Consider the following 22,878-nt stretch of genomic DNA (forward strand, 5'->3'; position numbering starts at 1 on the left):
TTACCAGAGCAAGGAATTTTTTAACAGTATTTCCTATAATATTTTTTCTTCTAGAGAAACTCATTTGTTTAATTTCAGCCAGAAAACACACTCCCCGGCCACTTTATTAGGTACACCTTACTAGTTCGTTGTAACGAGTGCTTTTTTGAGTAACTGCTGCCTTTCTATCAGCTGGAACCAGTCTGGCCATTCTCCTCTGACCTCTGGCATCAACAAGGCATTTGCGCCCACAGAACTGCTGCACACTGGATATTTACTCTTTTCAGACCCTTCTCTATAAACCCTAGAGATGGTTGTGCATGAAAATCCCAGTAGATCAGCAGTTTCTGAAATACTCTATAGAGCAGCCAGTCTGGCACCAACAACCATGCCACGTTCAAAGTCACTTAAATTCCTTTTCTTCTCATTCTGATGCTCAGTTTGAACTGCAGCAGATCGTCTTGACCATGTCTACGTGCCTAAATGCATTGAGTTGCTGCCATGTGATTGGCTGATTAGAAATTTGCGTTAACGAGCAGTTGGACAGGTGTACCTAATTAAGTGGCCGATAAGTGTGTGTGTGTGTGTGTGTATAAATGTCTACTGTATATACTACACAATAATCTGTAGTAAAAATTTAGTGCACTTACCCCATTTACTGCCTACTAGCACAGGACAGGCTGCATGTCTTGTCCTGTAGTCTCCTTCCCCACTTCTGAAGAGATTGTACCAGAACACTGCTGTTCCCTGCAACATCAATACAATATATTAAAGCCTATTAAGCAAAAATCATTTTATAAGGGATTTAAACAAGGTTGTGTGTGGATATAGTCAGCTTATAATGGTAAACATAAATTAACTGTGTTTTTTTATCATCACACTTGATATAAACAGTCTGCTAAAACACTTTGATTGACATTCTCCCTTTGTACGAGTCATCAGAGGGGGAAAGCCCCGCCTACTAGTGACCATCTCTCCCTCATTAGCATAATGATGTTTTTGAATCTGCCACTATGCTGACACACAGGCATTTATAGCTCCGCCCTCTTTTGAAAAGATCAATCTCATTTGAATTTAAAGTGACAGTCATCAAAATAACACAATTTGGATTGAGTTTCAAAGAGTTATAAAACATTATTTGTTTGGTATTTTAAGATAAAAATTCACATCTTGTAAAAAGAAGCATAATAGGTCCCCTATAAGCCTATTAGATTTTTTTAGGTGTAACACCTTAATACACAGGTGTCAAACTCAGTTCCAAAAGGGCCGCAGCTCTGCACAGTTTAGTTCCAACCCTAATTAAACACACCTGATCAAACTAATTGAGTCCTTAAGGCTTGTTTGAAACCTACAGGTAAGTGTGTTGGAGCAGGGTTGAAACTAAACTGTGCAGGGCTTCGGCCCTCCAGGAATTGAGTTTGACACCCCTGACTTAATATATTATAGAGGCAATTATATTACCGATGACATTATACAATTCATTCATTTTCTTGTCGGCTTAGTCCCTTTATTAATCTGGGGTCGCCACAGCGGAATGAACCGCCAACTTATCCAGCATATGTTTTACACAACGGATGCCCTTACAGCTGCAACCCATGACTGGGAAACACAATACACGCTCATTTATTCAATGACAATTTAGCTCACCCAATTCACCTATAGTGCATGTGTTTGGACTGAGGGGGAAACCGGAGCATCCGGAGAAAACCCACACTGGAAGAACATGCAAACTCCACACAAAAATGCCAATTGATACAGTGACTCGAACCAGTGTCCTTGCTGTGAGGCCACCATGACGCCCGACATTATACAATTTATTATAAAATATCAATAGAGTGTGTGTACCTTTCTGGGCCAAACAGAAGCACCAAAGTCAGGGAAAACAGTCGCTCCGCCGGCTTCAACATCACTCATCTGTAATGGAGATCCAGTATAAATATACACTTTTCATCTGAGAGATAGTATGTTATCAGTGTTACAGAAATTACAGAAGGACTTCAAGTTTAGTGCAGAAAACGATTAAAATCAGAAAAGTCTCAATTTTAAAGGTCCCATGAAATCCCAATAACGTTTTTTAGATGTTTGTATCAGTGTCGTTAGTTTTTAGGATATCTATAAGCTACTGCGCTCCAAAACAGAAACAAAATTTGCGTCTAGGGAGATATAAAACTGATATTATTTTAATCACATTACCTCATACTTCAGTTTTTCGTCACATCATAACCAATCAAATTCTCTCTAGTATCTGATATGCCCCGCCCCCTTCAAGAGGCTTCACATTTGATGCACTTGAGCTCTCTCACTGGCAGAGCTGTGGTCAAACTAAACGCTATTGGCTGTTTTTTTAAAGGTGAGAAGCTACATTACGTCCCACCCTCTCTTCATGTCTTGGTTGAGATTACATCAAACATCTAATAAAAATGCAGATTTCAAAGCACTTCACGGGACCTTTAAAGATTACAAACAGCTATTGACAGTGCGATAAATTAAAAAAGTAAAGGCCAATGGAAAAGATCAGCAAAGAAGATGCAGAGAGAGTGATAAAGCAAGAAAATCATCTCTACTTGTGTCCATTTATTTAATCATTCATAAACGACAGCGAAAGCACACACTACTGTATATAGTATGAAAAACAAATGCCAACAGGCCCAGCTGGGACTCGAACCAGTGTCCTACTTGCTGTGAGGCGACAGTGCTAACCACTGAGCCACCATGCCGCCCCGTCCCTATTAATTATTTATTATTAAACTGGACTATTTATTTTTACCATTTTAAAATGATCAAGTGTAGTACCCTGATAGTTTATAGTTTCAAATGAAGATATTTAGTGAAAAGGCTTGTAGCCAGACTCTATTGGCAAACTCAGAGCAAGTCTGGGTAATATACACAACTCTACACCACAAAACAAGTCCATAAGGAAAATAATAATATTATTTGTCAGAGATACAACGATTTAAAAATCTGAAACTTCAGAGTACAAAAATACTGAGAAAATAACCTTTAAAGTAGTCTAAAAGAAGTGCTTAGCAATGCACATTACTCATGAAAATAAAAAAATATATACATACATATATATATATATTCATGTTAAAATTTTCATGTTTCATATTTTCATCTTAACATCCTAATTTTGGCATAAATGTAAAATCCATACTTTTGACTCATAATAAAAAGCTTAAAATACATCATCCAAGACCTGTTCTTGCACAATGGATAAAGGAAATGTCTGATAATCTTGCCCTTGAAAAATTAACATAAGTGATCAGAGGTAAAGCAGAGACTTTTAAAAAAGTGTGGTCCCCTTTCAGTTGCTTTCTAAATGGATAGAAAAAAAGGATGTCTCTGGAAAGATGACTGTAATTTAAAATTCAATGTAATAGTTTTTTATTTTAATTTTATTTATTTTGTTATATATATATATATATATATATATATATATATATATATATATATATATATATATATATATATATATATATATATATATATACATACATACATACATACATAATTTTTTTTATATATTTTTTTGCATTTTATTTGTAATTATTTATTTTTGTATTTTTTAAAGTATTGTATATTATTCTATGTTATAATTTATTTGAAATGTTATTTTAATTTAAAAAATGTTGGGGTGGGAAAGTAGACTCTGAAATATCATAAGTTAACATTCTGTACTGTTTGTTGGGTTTTGTATTATAATTAAAATCAATAAAAACAAAGTTGAGAAAAAAAAATACATCATCCAACATAAAATTATATACTGAACGTAAAATACATACATTTTATAAATACACTCACCGGCTACTTTATTAGGTACACCTTACAAGTATTGAGTTGGACCCCCTTTTGCCTTCAAAACTGCCTTAATCCTTTGTGGCATAGATTTAACGAGGTACTGGAAATATTCCTCAGAGATTTTGCTCCATATTGACATGATTTGTCGGCTGCACACCCACTGGATATTTTCTCGTTTTTGGACCATTCTCTGTAAATCCTAGAGATGGTTGTGCGTGAAAATTCCAGTAGATCAGCAGTTTCTGAAATACTCAGACCAGCCAGTCTGGCACCAACAACCATGCCACATTTAAAGCCACTTAAATCAGCTTTCTTCCCCATTGTGATGCTCGCTTTGAACTGCAGCAGATCGTCTTGACAGTGGTTGCGTCCGAAACCGCCTACTACTCAGTAGGCACTGCATTTGAATGTAAACGTACTACTCGCCCGTTAGAAAAGTACGTTCTATACAGTATGAATGTGAAAAGTATGAATGGAATTCGGACGTACTATATCCGCCATTTTGTCATGGTCACGCGACCTACCTGCGTCATTTGCGTCGCTTCACTCCCATTCATGAATTTGCTTGCGGGGCATCATGGGATAGCGCAGCATGCACGGAATGCGCACTTCAGAATCTCGCCGGAAGTAGTAAATCATCCGGGTACTTTTCGCATACTGATTTCAAATTCTACGAATTCGGACATACTACTCGGCTCGCATACTGATTTTAGCGTACTATATAGTATGGAAGTATGCGCTTTCGGACGCAGCGAGCAGTTGGACAGGTGTACCCAATAAAGTGTGTGTGTATATATATATATAATTTATTTTTCTTCAACTCTTTCTAGATTCTTGTTTAGTTGTTTGCTATATCGAACGTAAAAATGATCTGCGTACAATACATTTGTAAGTAAATGTTGAAATCTATGCAATACAAAAAAAAATTTAAAAAATTAGTAGGTCTTGTCCACATTTCACTCAAATGTAGTTACTCCACATAGTTGCTGAGCTCATTTTCCAGCTTGTTTTCTCTTACTTTGAGCAACTGGTGCGGGTGTGCAGTGTTCATGTGGATCCGTATTAATCCCAAACACAAAATCACACATGAGCAGATATGAGCTCTGGGACCGAGCACCACAGCATACACATACTTACATAATTTAAATAAGTAGCCACACGATTTCCGGTGCCTAATGATTTGAAAGCATCAGGTTCATCTTTCTACGAAGATAAAAACGTGTAGGGTAAAGACAGAGAGAGGCGAGAAAGGCACACACATGTACTTACATAGTTCAGATAGGTGGCAAGTCTATTTCCGTCAACCTTGAGGTTGCTGTCAAAAGGACGCTGCAACAGACGTGTGTAACTATTAAACCAGATTGAAGTGCGGCAGTGGACAAAATATCCACCTCTGACGTTACATTACAGTTGAAGTCAGAACTATACACCCTCCTTATTATTTTACCCCAATTTCTGTTTAAAGGTAAGATGATTTAATGAACACATTTCTAATCATAATAGCTTTAATAATTCATCTCTAATAACTGATTTGTTTTATCTTTGTCATGATGACAGTAAATAATATTTCACTGGACATTTTTTCAAGAAACTTCTATACAGCTTAAAGTGACTTTTAAAGGATTAACTAGGTTAATTAGGCAAGTTAGGGTAATTATGTATGTCATTGTATAATGATGGTTTGTTCTGTAGACCAGTGCAACCCCTCGGCCGAGGACCGGTACCGGTCTGTGGATCAATCAGTACCGGGCCGCACAAGAATTAATTATCTTTAAGTTGGCAGATAAAGTAGCTGCATTTAAAGCCAAACTGGATTTGTGGGGACGGCGCGTGAACAGAGGCATATTGGACTTGCGTGATATGTGTGTGTGTGTGCTGGCGCTCATGGGCTTTTTCACGGGCACACGCAAAGCTTGAAGGTAAACAAACAACGGCTTATCATAAGCATCTTATCGATAATTATTTACATAGTTGGCATTTAGATGAACATATAAATGTTATCTGACTAACATCTAGCAGCTAAATGTGTCTGGAAAAATATTCAAAGGCTTTTATTCTCATAAACCGCGCGGACGTAAATGCGTCTGACTGTTCTGATTGGCTAAAGCAGACGTCTCACGTCAGCACGTTCTAGACGTGCACGCGCTTATTACGGCAATCTTCCTTCTGCATTCACACAGCGCAGCATTCCGGCAAATTACCGGTAATGTTACAACTTCTCTTTCCAGAAAATAGCCAGAACGAATTTACCGGTATTTTTAAAAAGGCCCTGTTCACACATACACACCTTTCCTGGAAAATTGCCGGTAATTTTCCGGAAAGGTCTGTATGTGTAAAAGGGGCTTTTGTCTGCCATTACCCCCAGATGGGACCATCTCGTTGCAAAGAAACAAGCTCAGGGCTCCCATTGATTTAGAGTTACGGACAGTTTGTGATGTTATAATATTATATTATATTGTTGGAGCAATGTGTTAATATTTTTTATATTAACCCCCCCCCCCGCAGTAAAATTATCAAGCATAACCCGGTCCGCAGTTAGAAAAAGGTTGGGGACCACTGCTGTAGACTATCCTAAACAAATACTGCATAAGGTGGCTAACTGTGCATTCACACCGAAAGCGGCGAGAGGGTCAAAGTAGCTGGAAGTCATTCATTTGCAATGAAAGCTGATGGAGATAAGCGGCGAGGAGTAGTGTGGCGCGTCTTCGCCCTTGTGGCCGTCGAGTAGAGTTGAAATCAAGTCAACTATGTGGTAGAGCTGTGAACCTACACTAGTCTCACGGTTCGGTTTGGTTACGATTATCATGCCATCGATTCGGTTCAATTTGATATTTCAGTGCATCACGGTGCATTGACGGTGCTTTCCATACACAGTTTTATATTTTCTTCACAGCAGCAGTTCTTGTATTAAAATGAATGAATATATTTATATTTATATATTATTTGTAATACAATTTTTGTCATTTAATACAAACAGTCAGATATATAAACTGTACCTTTAAACAACACGAGCATTTAGCAAATAATATAAAAAAATATATAAATATCCCGCTCGCTTTCTGATCCTTGTCTAGTTCTCTTACACCTGTTTGATTGGTCACACCCTCAACAAAAACGGTTGCGATTGGCTCTTGCGCGCTGCGCTCTTCACAGATGAGTGACACTGAGCGGCAGGCGGCGATCACAGCTGATGCATGATAGACACGGTGGAGAAAACTCTGCAGACACGCGCTCGTTTCTTTATCCAGAAGTAACGCTGTAAAACAGCCGAGAGGAGAAGAAAAGTCACGCCAGCAGGTCAAATGGGCCACTGTGTGTGTGTGTGTGTGAGAGAGAGAGAGAGAGAGAGAGAGTACTTTCATTCTCTCGATCTCAGTGAAATAGGGGCTTTTGCTGTTAATGTCAGTGAAAGACTGATCCAGCAAACACACACAGTGAACTTGTGCACATTTATGAGTTTTAAGTAGTTAGATCGTTGTAAATACTACTATGTATGAGGTAAATGACGTCAGTAAAACCGGTTATGATTATTACTGAACCGATACCGAATTGTCCGCGTCTGCATCGCGGTGCACCGAAGAAACGATTCATTTTGACACTCCTACTATATGGTAATGAGCTATGACGAGGTTCAGCGGCAACCAATTGTAATGTAAAGTCCACTGCTTAACCAGTTAAACTCTGCTGTTATTTTGGAAATTCCGTCAGGATTTTGCCTACCCAAATTTAAAAGCTTCCCAAATCTACATGCAGAGGTGTAAATGCAAAAAGTTGGTATCATGTTAAAGAAAACCCTTTGAATTTTCATAAAACGCTATTGAAAGTGATTAAAATAACTGTATATGTTGTCTTTGTTATAATCAACACCTAAAAAAAGAGGGGCTTTTTGTATTTTTTGATTATAAACTCAAATTTGAAAGTGTATCTTTCAGGTTCTGTGTGGTCTAGCGTGCTGTAATTAATTTTGGTGGTTCCTGCACATGTCTGTTATCATAGGAAAAAAGACAAATGTCGACCTTCTTGCCTTGAGGCAACAGTGCTAACCGCTGAGCCACCGACAATAGTTTATCATATTTGAAAATAAGTAAATTAATAAATTAAATTAAGTCATCCACATGGCTTGATATGTTGGAAATATGCAGCAATTTTAATAATTTGCAAGCTCCATGAATTTTTGCGACATTTGCTTGATTTTGCATTAAATTGAGCAATCGTATAATCGGGTCTGTAAAGCATTCTTAATTTCACCAACAAATTACAATCATTCAATAAACTCCAAATGAAAGGATCAGAAAATGTATTACCACCAGCAATAAACTATGTATACGCTGAATTACAGCACATTTTAAAGTGATTTTTTGACATCAAGTGACACACTGTATCCTAAACATGTTATTAAAAACATATTATTTAATATTTAGATTTATTGCCACATCAGAAACGTCAGTATGGCTATTTCAGGGCAATAACATGATAGAGAAAAACATTCACAATTCAATAAGAGACTATACAAAAAAACTTAATTATAATTACAACCTAATTATTGTAATTATTATTATTATTGCTAAATACAGACCACAGAAGGCATCTTAACACCTATGTATTTGCAAATTACAGTAAATAAACCTCGTACATTTCTTCATGCACATGCCCCTGATGTGGTATTAAAATATCATGCCTCATAATTAAAATAATGATGGCGTTCGTGCACAATGATCTTACCCTGGAGAAATCAAAATGTGGTTCATATTGACCCCCGACGCCGTAGTTCGCAACCTAAGATGCAACAGAAATCATCTTCAGTTAATAAAAGCAATTCATTACTTGCAAAAACAGTAAACATGCTGGGTTTCTGATGCTGATGATTGCTTCATATTGTCCCAACACAAACTAAATAAGTTAACTTAATTGTAATAACAAATTTAAGTGGATTGAACATGAAACATTTAAGTTGTCCCAAAAAAAACTCAAGAATTGTGTTGTTTCAGCTCATTTTAGATGAGGAGTTTGAACAAGCAGCAAAAATCTTTTTTTGAGAGAAAATGCACCTTAAATTAAATCACGTGAGTGTAACTACTATACCGTTTACCTTAAAGGGTCACATGTGTTGAGCTGTTGACAGTCGTATATGTGTCCCACGCTGTTATAAACACTATTAGGGCACATATATTCAACTAAAAAGCAAAAATTGGTTGTTTTTGCGTTATTTCGAGCAAATTCGTACTTCCGGTTTGGAACTACTTTTTGAAGATGCGTCACGGCCATGAGATCTTAGCATTTATTCCAGCGTGTAGGCTGGACCTTGGAGTACTTTGTGACGTCTCTGAGTGTGCTGCATTCATTCATGAGAAAGACTTGGCTCAAACCAATCATCGCGCTCTATTGTGTTTGCTGTGCAACTTCATTAATATGCATGATAGCTTCCAAGACTGTATTTCCCTGATTGGTTTTATTACCTGATCACCACTTTGTGTTGAGAAAACAATAGGGAGAACAAGCATTGTTTGGAGATACGAGTCGTCAGTGTTGCTTTTATTATTTGCTGCTTTAAAGGTTTTGTTGTCATTTTCCCGCTATGAGAGCGCAGCTGGGCTCACGTGTGGATCAGTGCACGCGATGCTCGACAAACATACATGTCTAAAGAACATTGTTTACCCGAGAGCTTTTCTCATCTGGAAATGGTGAAATATGGATTTGCTGCTCGTCTCCTTTTAGTAAAGACGCGGCTCCAGTTAGTGTTGATTGTCCTGTCTCTACAGATTTGGTTAGTGAGCGATCAGTGGTCTTTGTTTGTTTATTCAGAGGCAAAGTTAGTTCTTATTATCAGCAGTACTCTTTCAGTGTTTAAAGACGGCCCTTAGTCAAATGATTTCTAAGTTACTAACGTTTACAGTACGTTCATATCACTACAATATTAGACTGAAAGATTCGCTGTAAATGCTGCTTAGCTGAGTGTAAACATGTAAATACCGCAAGCAAACTATTACCATTGTGTAGGATTTTCGCGCATTTTGTGACAGGAATAACATACATAGCTTTCAGACGCTACCTACCGAGTGCAACTGAGTGACCGAGAAATGTGGAGGGTTTTTTTCTCTCATTCGCCATGCGAGATTAAACATTGCAATAAAAATACACGCTTACAGCAGTTCCTCAATTCAAATATCTGGTTTGTCTCGAGGGGCATGAATGAAATTCCTGAATGAAAGAGCCAAACTGCAGTTAAAGTCCACCATTTAATAATTTGTCAAGTAATTCGATTACTGATGTCCATGTAAACACAGTCACTGTCTTTCTCTCCTGCGTCTGTGTGTTGTTTAGCCGCTGTGAAAATCAGCATGTGCTCAAATCGAAACTCCCATTTTTATGCACCTTCCCTCCTCCGACACTCCCCCCTAAACAGAGCTGGACACGCCCACTTTCCTGACTTTTTCCATACTAGAGGTGTGAAAACACCCTGCTGAAACAGTGGTGGTTTCGTGTCCCTTTAATGCAATCATCTTATTCATCATACTCTCTTGATTTTTTCAATTATTGTGCTGTGTATACTGCGAATTAAAATTGTTCCTTAAAAAATATTTAGTCAAGGCTCATTCTGAAAACGTACCCCTGCATACATTTCTGGAGAGCGCCAAATACGTTCCAGGAGCTACTTTTTTGCCGTTTTTATTTTCACAAATCCAGCAGAGGCTGCTGTGTACGCTTTTTAAGATCTCAAATTTCTCTCACAAGTGTCATTCGCGCCTGCTGTTCGTGCGTAAATCCACCAGAGGCTGCAGTGTACGCTTTTTGAGATCTCAAATATCTCTCGCGAGTGACATTCACGCCTGCTGTGCTCGCATAAATACACCAGAGGTCGCTGTCGACGAACTGACCCACCCTCCTCCAGTTTTAAAAAGCAATCCAGAAAAAAGAAAAGCCCTCGCCTTATTTTTACCACGTTTTCAGATTTTACGATGTTCTCACCCTGTTATTTACTTGTTTATTTATGTTTTTTGCCTTCTGTTTATGTCTTGCCAGCTTTCTGGAACTGTTCTTCGCTGGACCTAAACCCTGTCCTTGTGGTCGTCGACTCATTGCATCTCAAGTCTGCCAACGTACATGGCGAGCTACCGGACAAACTGGTAACAGTGGGAAAGCCGTCCACATGAAGGTAAGCGGTCAGCTGGTTAGCCATAGTTTAAATGCAGCCATACGTAGCTCTGGCTACATAACTGGCGATCTCCAGAAACGTATATAGGGCTACATATTCAGAATGAGCCTGTGTTGTGTTTAGTACATAGTGTTACTGTTGTTTTAGTAGTGATTTGTACTATACACACACTGTATTAGATGAGATATCAGATCAGATATATTGTGGAGTATTTCGCTTGAATGACCTGTAGTAGTTCGGCAGTATCCACAGTTAACCCAGTGATGTCCTCTATTCTCTGATTGACTCGTGCGATCACTGGGTCATCTTCTCCTTCCAGCCACGCACTGTATATAGAAAACAGCACAATAAAGCCAATGGTTATACACAGGGTTTGACATTAACACCCACCAACCCGCCAATTGCAGGTACTCCCACTAGCCACTTTGGCTGCTTGAAAATAATTGTCCTGCATAATAATTCTTACAAGCAGAGTTCGACAATAAGGATGGTCCAACATGCATGCAAAGGCGATCTTAGAATTGGAAAGCAACTTAATGACAAAAATAATTGTGTTCGCGCGAGCTGCTTTGACACAATCTACATTGTAAAAGCGCTATAGAAATAAAGTTGAATTTGGTCCCACTTTATATTAAGTGTCCTTAACTACTATGTACTTACATCAAAAAAATAAATAGAATGTACTTACTGTGTTTATAATGTATTTGAGAACACTTGTGGTGCTGGAGTTGGGATAGAGGTTGGGTTATGGACAGGTTTGGTGGCATGGGTAGGTTTCAGGGTGGGTTAAGGTGTAAGGGATGGTCAACAGTGTATTTACAATTGTAATTACAAAAGTTAATTACAGATGTAACTGCATACATGTATTTAATCAAGCATAAGTACACAGTAAATACATGCATTTACACAATAAGTACATTGTAACAAACTATTAATTCCTGTGTAAGTACATACTAGTTAAGGCCACTTAATATAAAGTGGGACCATGAATTGAACTGAATTGAATGAGACGGCATTGAATGGTTTGTTGTTTGTGAGATGTGCTCACCTTTTGGAGACTCTATAATGTGCGACGGTCAGAACTCCTGTTTTGGGATCTCTCACTGTGGCCCTCGCAAGCTGCAGAAAACACCTCAACATCAGACAGAACCAAAATAAAAGCAAAACACACACGCATCTCAGTCTTTCCGTATTTTATAATGACTGGGCACAAGAAAAATTGACTTTACATTTTATTTATATACATATACAGTAGAAGTCAGAATTATACGTCCTCTTGAATATTTTTCAGCTTTTTATTTAACACATTTGTAGTCATAATAGCTTTAATAACTCATTTCTAATAACTGATTTATTTTATCTTTGTCTTAATATTAGACTAGATATTGTTCAAGACACTAGTATTGAACTTAAAGTGACATTTAAAGGCGTAACTAGGTTCATTAGGGTAACTAGGCAAGTCATTGTATAACAGTGTTTTGTTCTGTAGACAAACAAATACTGCTTGAAAGGCGCTAATAATACTGACCTTAAAATAGTTTTAAAAAAATTAAAAACTGCTTTTATTCTTGCCGAAATAAAACAAATAAGACTTTCTCCAGAAGAAAAAAATATTATAGGAAATACTGTGAAAATTTCCTTGCCCAGTTAAATATAATTTGGGAAATATTTGAAAAAAACGAATTCACAGAAGGGCGAATAATTGTGACTTTAACTGTTTTTATACAGTTGAAGTCAAACTCATCCACCATCCTGTGAAAGCATTATTTTTAAATACATCTCAAGTGATCTTTAATAGCGAAGATTTTTTCCCACACATTTCTAAACACAATAGTTTTAATAACTCATTTCTAATAACTGATTTATTTTATCTATGCCATGATGACTATAAATAAGTGTTTGGACTTTCAGCAGTGAAAATTAAACCACGCCGAACTGAACTAAACTGAACTTCAACTCTGAAAACTGGACTGGCAGTTTCAGTTTACTAGAACTTCTTTGTTCAGCTGCTTTGACACAATCTACATTGTAAAATCCCGATAGAAATAAAGATGAAGTGAATTGAATTATTTAAGTGAATTTCAAAGGTTATTAAAAAATAGTGGTATGTTCTGTAGACAATCTAAATATTAATATTATAATCTAAATATTATAATCTAATCTAATATTACTATTATAACAGTATTAATTTTGTTACCATATAATAACCGTATGGTGCATTTCAGTGGCATTTCAGTTTTGTGGTTTGTTTTTCTTTAGAAACTCAAAGATGTAATTTTGGATGTCAAATAAATCCCTCCACAACCTTGGAATTTGGCTGAGATTTTTCATTTAAAAAAAGTTGGCATTTCCGTGTGGAGTTTGCATGTTCTCCCCGCGTTTGCGTGGGTTTTCTCCAGGTGCTCTGGTGTCCCCCACAAGTCCAAAGACCTGCGGTATAGGAGAATTGGGTAGGCTAAAATTATCTGTTGTGTTTGTGTGTGAATGAGAGTGTATGGATATTTCCCAGTGATGGGTTGCAGCTGGAAGGGCATCTGCTGTGTAAAACGTGCTGGATAAATTGGCGGTTCATTCCGCTGTGGCGACCCCAGATTAATAAAGGGACTAAGCCGAAAAGAAAATGAATGAATGAAAAAGGAAACTCATGTTTATAAATGAATGATTATTAATAAATTCGGATCTCAACTGCAGTCATCGCAATACTGAACAACAGCGTTGCTTATTTATCACAGTATCCTGCAGCCCTACATCAGACTGACCTTGGGTGTGGCGATCTCCTTGATCTTCTGGATCTCTTCATCTGAAAGCGCCTCCAGAAAGCGCACGATGTGAGGACTGTCCCACTCGTCCTCCTCCTTCATGGGCTTCAGCAGCAGACGGGGATTTCGGTTTCCATCACGATAGCGACAGAACAGCCGGCTCTGCCTCTTAGTAGTCTGCAGGAGGTTAAGTGGAAAGTAAAAATGTTTTATAACAACCTACAGCACATTTAGGATGAAATTTCCAGCTCATTTCAAGCTCATTCTGAAAACGTAGTCCCGCGGACGTTTCTAGAGGCAGTGGAATACGTGCCTGGGGGTAAGTACGTCCGCATTTATTTTTTTTCAAGCGAACGCTGCGGGGCGGTGTGACGCCGTTACCTTTCGCGCTTGCCTTACCTCTTTGTGGAGGGCTTCCCCGCTGAAACCCGTTTGTCCACTTAGCTCACCGTGTAACGTCGGCAGGCTCGAGATGCGGAGAGGAGTCGAACATGGCGACCGGTTTCGAGTACGGGGAAGAGCGGTTCCAGCTTTCAGGTAAGATGAAAACAGAATCCCAAATATTAAGTGAACGAGTTTCGTGACAGGGTGAGAACGCGGCGAAATTCGAAATTGCGGTAAAAAAAACAAAAAAAAAAATCGGGGCTTTTATTTTTTTGGACGGCTTTTTGTAAACTGTTGCTCGGGTTTAGGGAAGCGAGCGGGCGGGTCGATCGGTAAAATTGGTTGGGTTCGGGAAAGAAGGAGGGCGGGTCGGCCAATTGGCCGGTCGCGCAGTCAATCATCCGGTCAGTCGGACGGCGGCCTCCGGCGGGTTCGCGCGAGAACAGAGGCGTCTGAGGTGCGAAAAAGCGCGCAACAGCGGCCTCTCGCGGATTCGCGAAAACAAAAACTCCAGCCGTATGTACCCGCCGGGACGTATTCCGCGGTTTCCAGAAAAGTCCGCGGGACTACGTTTCCACAATGAGCCCGGGTTGGAAATTTCTCCTATTTCATTTCAACTAAAAGTCGTGCAGACACATGTTGATTAAAGCAAACTTTTCAGCTCCACGACCCCAAAATGATATTGCCTGTGAATCACGACTCTCAATATCCTCTGAGGTGGTTATAAATATATAAACTTTGCACACTATAGCCGCATTTCCACTATGGCGCGTAAAGCGAGCAAGCCAGGGTGAGCCAAGGCCAGTCGCGTTTCCACTGTCACTTCCGGGGCCTGATGGGCCAAAGCGGGGCTTTCTCAGGGCCAGCAGCCGGTCTTTTTCGGCCCGTCGAATACTGACACAGCAGACAGTAAAGGTTTTCAAGAGTTTTTGTCAAGTTTAAAAGGTGCATTTGTGCGCGTTTAGATACCCGTCTAAGCCACAGGGAGCGATCATTGTTTTCATATTTCACTATTCTTTTGTTTGATCAAACATCATTCACTGTGTTTGGACCACATCAGACATATAAAAGGATTACTTATGCACATCACCTCAAAAACAGAGGAGAATGGCCCTGAAGCGCAGAGCATAAGGTAAGAGATGACAGCTCGAGTGCACTGCGAGTCATGTGACAAGAACTGACCGATCAGCACATTTTGGTACACTAATTACCTCAGACACACACAGAACGCCCAAACACTACAGTGCTTTTTCATTTTCTCCATAAATAAAACTTGTATCAGAGTGACCGCAATGTTTCGTAAGCTTATCATTCTCTGAGAAAACAGTTGATGGTCACCGAAATGGTCACCAGCCCACCCGGGCCACGGTAAAATTATGAATGCATTAAAACACACTGTATGCTTGTTTGTTCATAATAAAAATTCATAATAATAACAAATAAATACTAATTTGTGCATCTCCTTACCTCCGTGTGCAGCCATGGGAAATTTTTGTACACTTTTGTTTTCAGTGCGGTCCTCAAAAATCTCAGTTCGAAGGGCTATCTACCGCGTCCCTTGAGCCCTACAACTTTAAGCTAAAGAGAATTGGGACACCCCTACCCCTTCACTTGAACGCGCAAAAAGAGGGGGTAGGGTGGAGGGGAAGAACTAAGGGGTAGCATTGGGATTGGGCCTAAGCCTGATGTGTGTGCCTTGCTCACCATTTTGACGCCCTCCCCTCGGCACAGGGCTTCGTACGCCTCTCTCTCAGGCAGGTAGTCTTTAGGCCGCTGGTACGTGTCCAGTTGAATGGGTCTCTCGTCTGCAGGCTCCGGCTTGGTCTGCCCTGAGTCTTGCAGCTCTTTAGACAGCAGACGCTCAAAGTAGCGCAGGTTGCCTCCTGCCCTCTGGTGGCTTGGGTCTGCAAAAAAACACACACACACACACACACACACACACACACACACACACACACACACACACACACACACACACACACACACACACACACACACACACACACACACACACACACACACACACACACACACACACACACACACACACACACACACACACACACACACACACACACACACACACACACACACACACACACACACACACACACACACACACACACACACACACACACACACACACACACACACACACACACACACACACACACACACACACACACACACACACACACACAAACGTCTCAGAATGTTTTGTCTTTTAGGAAAATGCTTTTTTTCAGTCTTATGTTAAAAAAACAACTTGTGTGTGTATATAATATCAATGCATTTGTAAAAAAAAAAAAAAAAAAAAAAAACAGCACTCCTTGTGTGTATTACCTGTTTATGAGTCTCTTAATGCCAAGTCAATAATTGCAAGTAAATAAATAAACAAGATAAATAAATAAATAAATATAATTGCAAACAAACAAATTAAATACGTTAAAAAATACAAATAAATATATTTACAAGTAAATAAATAAAATGCATTGATCAATTAAATAAATATAATTGCAAGTAAATGAATTAAATCAATAGATAAAAGTAAACAAATATAATTGCAAGTAAATAAATTCAACAAGGTAAATAAATAAATAAAATAATATAATTGAAAGTAAATAAAAAATAAATAACGTAAATATATAAAATAATGAATATAATTGCAAGTATATGAGTAAAGTAAATAAATAAATACAAATGCAAGCAAATAAATTAAATAAATAACATTTATAAATCAATAAAACTGCAAGAAATTAATTAAATAAGGTAAACAAACAAATAAATAAAAAATAATAATATAATTGCAAGTAAATAAATAAAGTAAATAAACATAATTACAGCTAAATAAGCTAAAGTAAATAAATAAAAAATAATAAATTAATATAATTGCAAGTAAATAAATTAAACATGTTAAATAATTAAATAAAAATAAATAAACATAATTGCATGTAAATAAATTAAATTAAATACATAAATAAAATTGTGAGTAAATAAAGTAAATAATTAAATTTAATACCAAGCAAATAAATGAATACAAATAAATAAATATAATTGCAAGTAAATAAATTAAATATGTTAAAAAATTTTTAACATAAATAAATAATTATAATAGCAAGCTAATAAATAAATACAAAAAAATTAATATTATTGCAAGTAAATAAATTAAATAATTAAATAAAATAAATAAACATAATTGCAATTAAATGAATTAAATAAGTTAAATAATTCATTCATTATCTTGTCGGCTTAGTCCCATTATTAAAATGAATATAATTGCATGTAAATAAATAAAGTAAATAAATAAATATAATAGCAAGCAAATAAATACACAAATAAATAATTATAATTGCAAGTAAATACCGATGGACAGCAGGCGTCTGGTAAGCTCGATGGCTCGTGGCAGATCCCCCATCTGATAGACAGAGTAACTGAGATAATCCAGCACATCTGCTTTCGGTGTTTTGGCCTCTTCTCCAGAGTCCATCTGTCTGAGCGACTGCTGCATCCACAGCACTGAATGATAGTAGTCGTTGTCATTGTAGGCCATTTTCCCCATGTCGAAGCAGTCGTCCACCGTCAGCAGAGCATTGTAACGCACTCCTGAAGTAACAACCATACACAGCCAATCAGCACCAAGATCATTAGCATGTATTTCTGTGTTATTAGTGTTATCTGTGTTATTCTGTGTTTAACCTGGTGATACTCTATAAACATGTTTAAACCTAAGTCTTTGGTAAACACTTTTGTTTCCTTTTTATTTTGTCATGTTCTGCATCAATGTACTGTTTTATCTGTATTTATATTTCTGTTTTTGCTTAAACGTTAGCAATTTTGTTTAGTTTTTACCTTTTTTATTAATCAATTTATTATAAAAACGTATTAATTTATGTATGTAATTTATTTATTTATTCATTTATTCATGTATACATGCATTTATTTACTTATTAATGCATGTATACATGACCAAATTTATTTATTTGCATATGTATGCATGCACATATTTATCTATTTATATTGCCATTTATTTTTTTGTTTATGTATAAATGCATTTGTTTATTTATTAATGCATGTATGCATGCACATATTTATTTTTTTATTTTTGCATGTATGTATGCACATATTTGTTTATTTATTCATGCATGTATGCATGACCATATTTTTTATTTGCATTTGTATGTATTAATTCTACATGTTAATTCAATAATTTGTTTATTTATTGATGCATGTATGCACGCACATTTATTTATATAAGTATTTATTTTTTAATTGATGAATGAATTTATTTATTTATCAATGCATGTAGGGCTGCACGTTTATATACATATAGAGTTGAACTCTCATTTCTAATAACTGATTTATTTTACCTTTGCCATGATGACAGCACATAATATTTGACTAGATCTTTTTCAAGAAACGTCTACACAGTTTAAAGTGACATTTAAAGGCTTAACTAGGTTAATTAGGTTAACTAGGCAGGTTAGGGTAATTATGCAAGTTATTGTATAACAGTGGTTTGTTCTGTATAATATTGCTAATAATAGTGACCGTAAATATTTTTTGAAAAATTTAAAACTGCTTTTATTCTAGCCAAAATAAAACAAATAAAACTTTCTTCAGAAGAAAAAACATTATCAGATATACTGTAAAAATTTCCTTGCTCTGTTAAACATCATTTGGGAAATATTTAAAACAGATTTTTTTTTTAAAGGGGGGCTAATAATTGGACTTCAACTATATATATATATGCATTCATTTATTCATGCATTTATTGATTTGGTTATGCATGTTTATTTATTTATTAATTTATGTTTGCATGTATTTATTTATTAACGCATGTATGCGTGCACTTTTTTTACTTACACTGTGAAAAATCAATAATGCATAAATATAATACCACTGGTTGATTTAATGTTATTTGTCTAGTTATTGTGTTTACATTTAAAGACAGATATAACCTAAAGTGAGATATAAAGTTGTGATTTATAAATGATTATAGAATTATTATAATTTAAAATTAAAATTGACTGTTTTGAAAACTGGATATTGAAACGATATATTTGCATCCTTCCATAAAACAGACTTCCATAAGACTGTTGAACACATAGTGAAGTCAGAGCTGGAGTTACCCGAGTGCTGCCTCTGACCTGGCAGTTTGCCTTTGGAGAAACTCTCTGCGTCCAGTTTATAGGTGTCCTGCAGACGCAGAAGAGCTTTGGCTGCTCCCTTCTCATCCTCCTCATCTGGGAAATACTGTCTGTGCACCGACATGTTGGAGATGAAGCCTTCACACCACAGGACAAATAAAGAAAAACAAATAGAGCTGTCACACATGTTTAGCAGATACAATGTTCATCCAACCACCAGACTTACTGTGTGTATTGGTGCATTATTATCCATTATTACCCCCCCCCCCCCTCAACTCATTGCAGAATTAAATATACATCTTAACTCTCCCGTTTTCACCAAAACTGTTAATCTGGAGCTCCAAAGGGTCAATATACATGCCTGGGCTGCTATAGCTAAACCTTTAATCACTCACGCAATGCTAACCATCAGTTTCATTGGTACCAGCAGTGAAAACCTTAAGCTTTGGACAGTTTGAAGCATGTATTGTTCTCTGATGAGTCCACCTTCACTGTCTTACCTACATGCGGGTGAGTTACAGTGTGGAGAAGCCCCAAAGAAGCGCACCACCCAGACTGCTGCATGCCTAGAGTGATGCATGGGAGTGGACCAGTGATGGTTTAGCTGCAATATCATGGTATTCCCTAGGCCCAATTCTTATGCTACCATTAAAACAATTCTGAAAGACCATGTGCACCCAACGGTTCCAACGTTGAACCCTGAAGGCAGTCTTTCTTCAGTCAGCTTAACCATCCATCTGTGCCAGTCCCAAAATATCCAGAGTGGTTGGAGGAACATGAAAGTGAAGTTGAACATCTTCCATGGCCTGCACAGTCACAGATCTACATATTATTGAACCACTTTGGGGTGTTTTGGAGGACCAAAACTTTTTTTCTCCACCAGCATCATGTAGTGACCTGGCAACTATTCTGTAAGAAGAGTCGGTTTAAAATCACTCCGGCCACTGTGCAGGACTTGTATCTGTAATTCCCAATGTGATCTAAAAGCTGTACAGGCCGCAAAAGGAGGTCCTACACCACACTAATGAATAATTGGGGTCTAAAAACAGGGGTTTCAGTTTCATTGTCCAATCCTTGTAAATATTGATACCAATTAAGATGCTAAAAAGGTTTGTGTTATTGAAATATTTAACTTTATTATGTAAGAATAATAAAATATAACAATTATTTGGGGATTTTGGGGGTAATTTCTGTCAATTTGCATTGTGAAATTAATTAGCTTATAAATGTTAACAAACTGGAGCGAAGCAGTGGCGCAGTAGGTAGTGCTGTCGCCTCACAGCAAGAAGTTCACTGGGTCGCTGGTTCGAGCCTCGGCTCAGTTGGTGTTTCTGTGTGGAGTTTGCATGTTCTCCCTGCATTTGCGTGGGTTTCCTCCGGGTGCTCTGGTTTCCCCCACAGTCCAAAGACATGCGGTACAGGTAGGCTAAATTGTCTGTAGTGTATGAGTGTGTGTGTGAATGTGTGTGTGTGCATCATGTTTCCCAGAGATGGGTTGTAGCTGGAAGGGCATCCGCTGTGTAAAAACTTGCTGGATAAGTTGGCGGTTCATTCCGCTGTGGCGACCCCAGATTAATAAAGGGATTAAGCCGACAAGAAAATGAATGAATGAATGAATGTTAACCAACTGACAGCCTTAGTAATAACACTCCACCAAACTTGTGCTGATGTCTCTGTGTATTATCTCTCTCTCTCTCTCATTCTTGATGATCATTTAAGTGGAAACATTCTCCAAAACTCCACGTGGCAACATGTAGCAACACATGCACACACAAGTCCACATTCAGCTGAGACGGGCCTTATGATCACATCACATTTTCTTGTTGCGATTAATCGTTGAAGCTTTAATAACGGTATGTAGTTTTATTATGAAATTGATGTAAGGGGGCTAATAATATTGACCTTAAAATGATTTTTAAAAATTAAAAACTGCGTTTATTCTAGCCGAAATAGACTTTCTCCAGAGGAAAAAATATTATAGGAAATACTGTGAAAAATTCCTGAATCTGTTGAACATAGTTTGGGAAATATTAAAAAATTAACAGAAGGGGCGAATGATTGTGACTTCAACTGTAAAATATTATGAACCGTCATCATGGCAAAGACAACAGAAATGAGTAAGTAATTAGTTATTAAAGCTTAAAATTATGTTGAAAAATGTGTTCAAATCTTCTCTCCGCTAAACAGCACTTGGAAAACATTTGAAAAGGGTTGTTTGTCTAGGTCTGGGTCATTTGTAGTGTTGTAGGATGCTATAATCAAAGATAACGACCTGGTTGGGACCGTAGCTTTATGATAGCTGTGCGTTTACAGCGCACTATAATTTTGTGGTGTGGTTACTGGTGTACGGTTTTATCTTTTGGCATTATCTTTAAGCTGCCTTTTAAGATATGACAAGAGATTTAGTCTAAAGCAAATGTTAAACGTGTTGGAACTGGTGGAGATCTCAAAGCAGGCCAAATATGATTGAAGACCATTTAAAACCTTTTAAAATATAAGCTGCTAAATATACTGTACACATTCATTTTCTTTTCGGCTAAGTCCCTTTATTAATTAGGGGTCACCACGGTGGAATGAACCGCCAATTTATCAAGCATATGTTCTACTCAGCGGATGTCCTTCAAGCTGCAACGCAACACTGGGAAACACCCATACACTCTTATTCACACACATACACTACAGACAATTTAGCATACCTAATTTACGCACGGCGCATGTGTTTGGACTGTGGGGCAAACCAGATCACCCATGCCTTCTTTTCAGTTTATTCATAACAATTTGCAATAGTATAATGCTATTATTATTAGCAGTATTATTTATTAGATCTATATTTATATTAGTTTGAATAAAAACTAGTTTAGATTTGTCCACCTGTCGGATTTTGGAGACTGCATCACCACATGTGTCATAAGAACAGGACGTGTGTTTGGAGAGAACTTTTTCTTGGAGAGAACTTTTTCGTTATTATTGATCATTTTTTCTTTTGCTGGAAATTAGAACTGAATTTGCAAATAGTTTTGAAACAAATCTTTGCGCTTAACAAACTAAATTAATTATGTGGGCTAATGGATGTCTTCAGTGGAATGAGTTTCCACCGCTTCCTTACTCCACCAAAGTAAAGGAGTAAAGAGTAAAAATAAAGTAAAGAGGAAGTAAAGAGGCTGAATGGAGGAGGCTCGTTCTTTATCCTCGCGCTTCAGATGCTGTTTAACTGTTCTCTCTCTAGTGAAGTGTTCAGTTTTTTCACTTACAAAGTCTGCCATGTAAATAGAAAACGCCCCATGGAGCGACGCAACACTCTTAAGTGGAATGTGAGATGAGACTCTGATTAGTTTAATGCACGTTATGCACAAAACACAGCCAGAACTCATTAAGTGAATGAGCACAACCCTGTTAGTCCATGATGGGCAGAGTGTATTTTTCCATTCTTAAAATAGCAAAAGTGGATTTGGACACGCTCTTAATGCTTAATAATGATACAACAAATTGTGGTTATGTTTATATGAAATTACGAATAACATATGTAGCAGGTTAATTTAACTACTGTTTATTTCTTTGCATTTTAACTTTGTACATCATGGGTGTCATGATTACCAGCAATCGCTAACCACCAGAGGTCGATGGAAAACATTCACACTCAAAGAACTACAAATCTGCC

General features: G+C 37.4%; 1 protein-coding gene across 16 annotated transcripts in view; it reads right to left on the bottom strand.

Moving 5' to 3' along the window:
* p4ha2 (procollagen-proline, 2-oxoglutarate 4-dioxygenase (proline 4-hydroxylase), alpha polypeptide 2) overlaps positions 1 to 22,878 on the bottom strand; it is a 30,380-nt gene that overhangs the window by 537 nt on the left and 6,965 nt on the right. For 3 of the 16 annotated variants that reach the window (XM_087299347.1, XM_087299342.1, XM_087299338.1), the window contains 10 exons: positions 19,221 to 19,358; positions 17,437 to 17,676; positions 15,778 to 15,977; positions 13,690 to 13,866; positions 11,979 to 12,049; positions 11,157 to 11,256; positions 8,500 to 8,553; positions 5,047 to 5,106; positions 1,825 to 1,893; positions 630 to 726 (listed from right to left, as the gene is read on the bottom strand). In XM_087299347.1, the coding sequence (XP_087155473.1) occupies positions 630 to 726; positions 1,825 to 1,893; positions 5,047 to 5,106; positions 8,500 to 8,553; positions 11,157 to 11,256; positions 11,979 to 12,049; positions 13,690 to 13,866; positions 15,778 to 15,977; positions 17,437 to 17,676; positions 19,221 to 19,358 (1,206 nt within the window). 16 annotated transcript variants of the gene reach the window in all.

This window comes from Danio rerio, chromosome 21 (assembly GCF_052040795.2).
Source record: "Danio rerio strain M-AB ecotype USA chromosome 21, GRCz13ab, whole genome shotgun sequence".
NCBI lineage: Eukaryota > Metazoa > Chordata > Actinopteri > Cypriniformes > Danionidae > Danio > Danio rerio.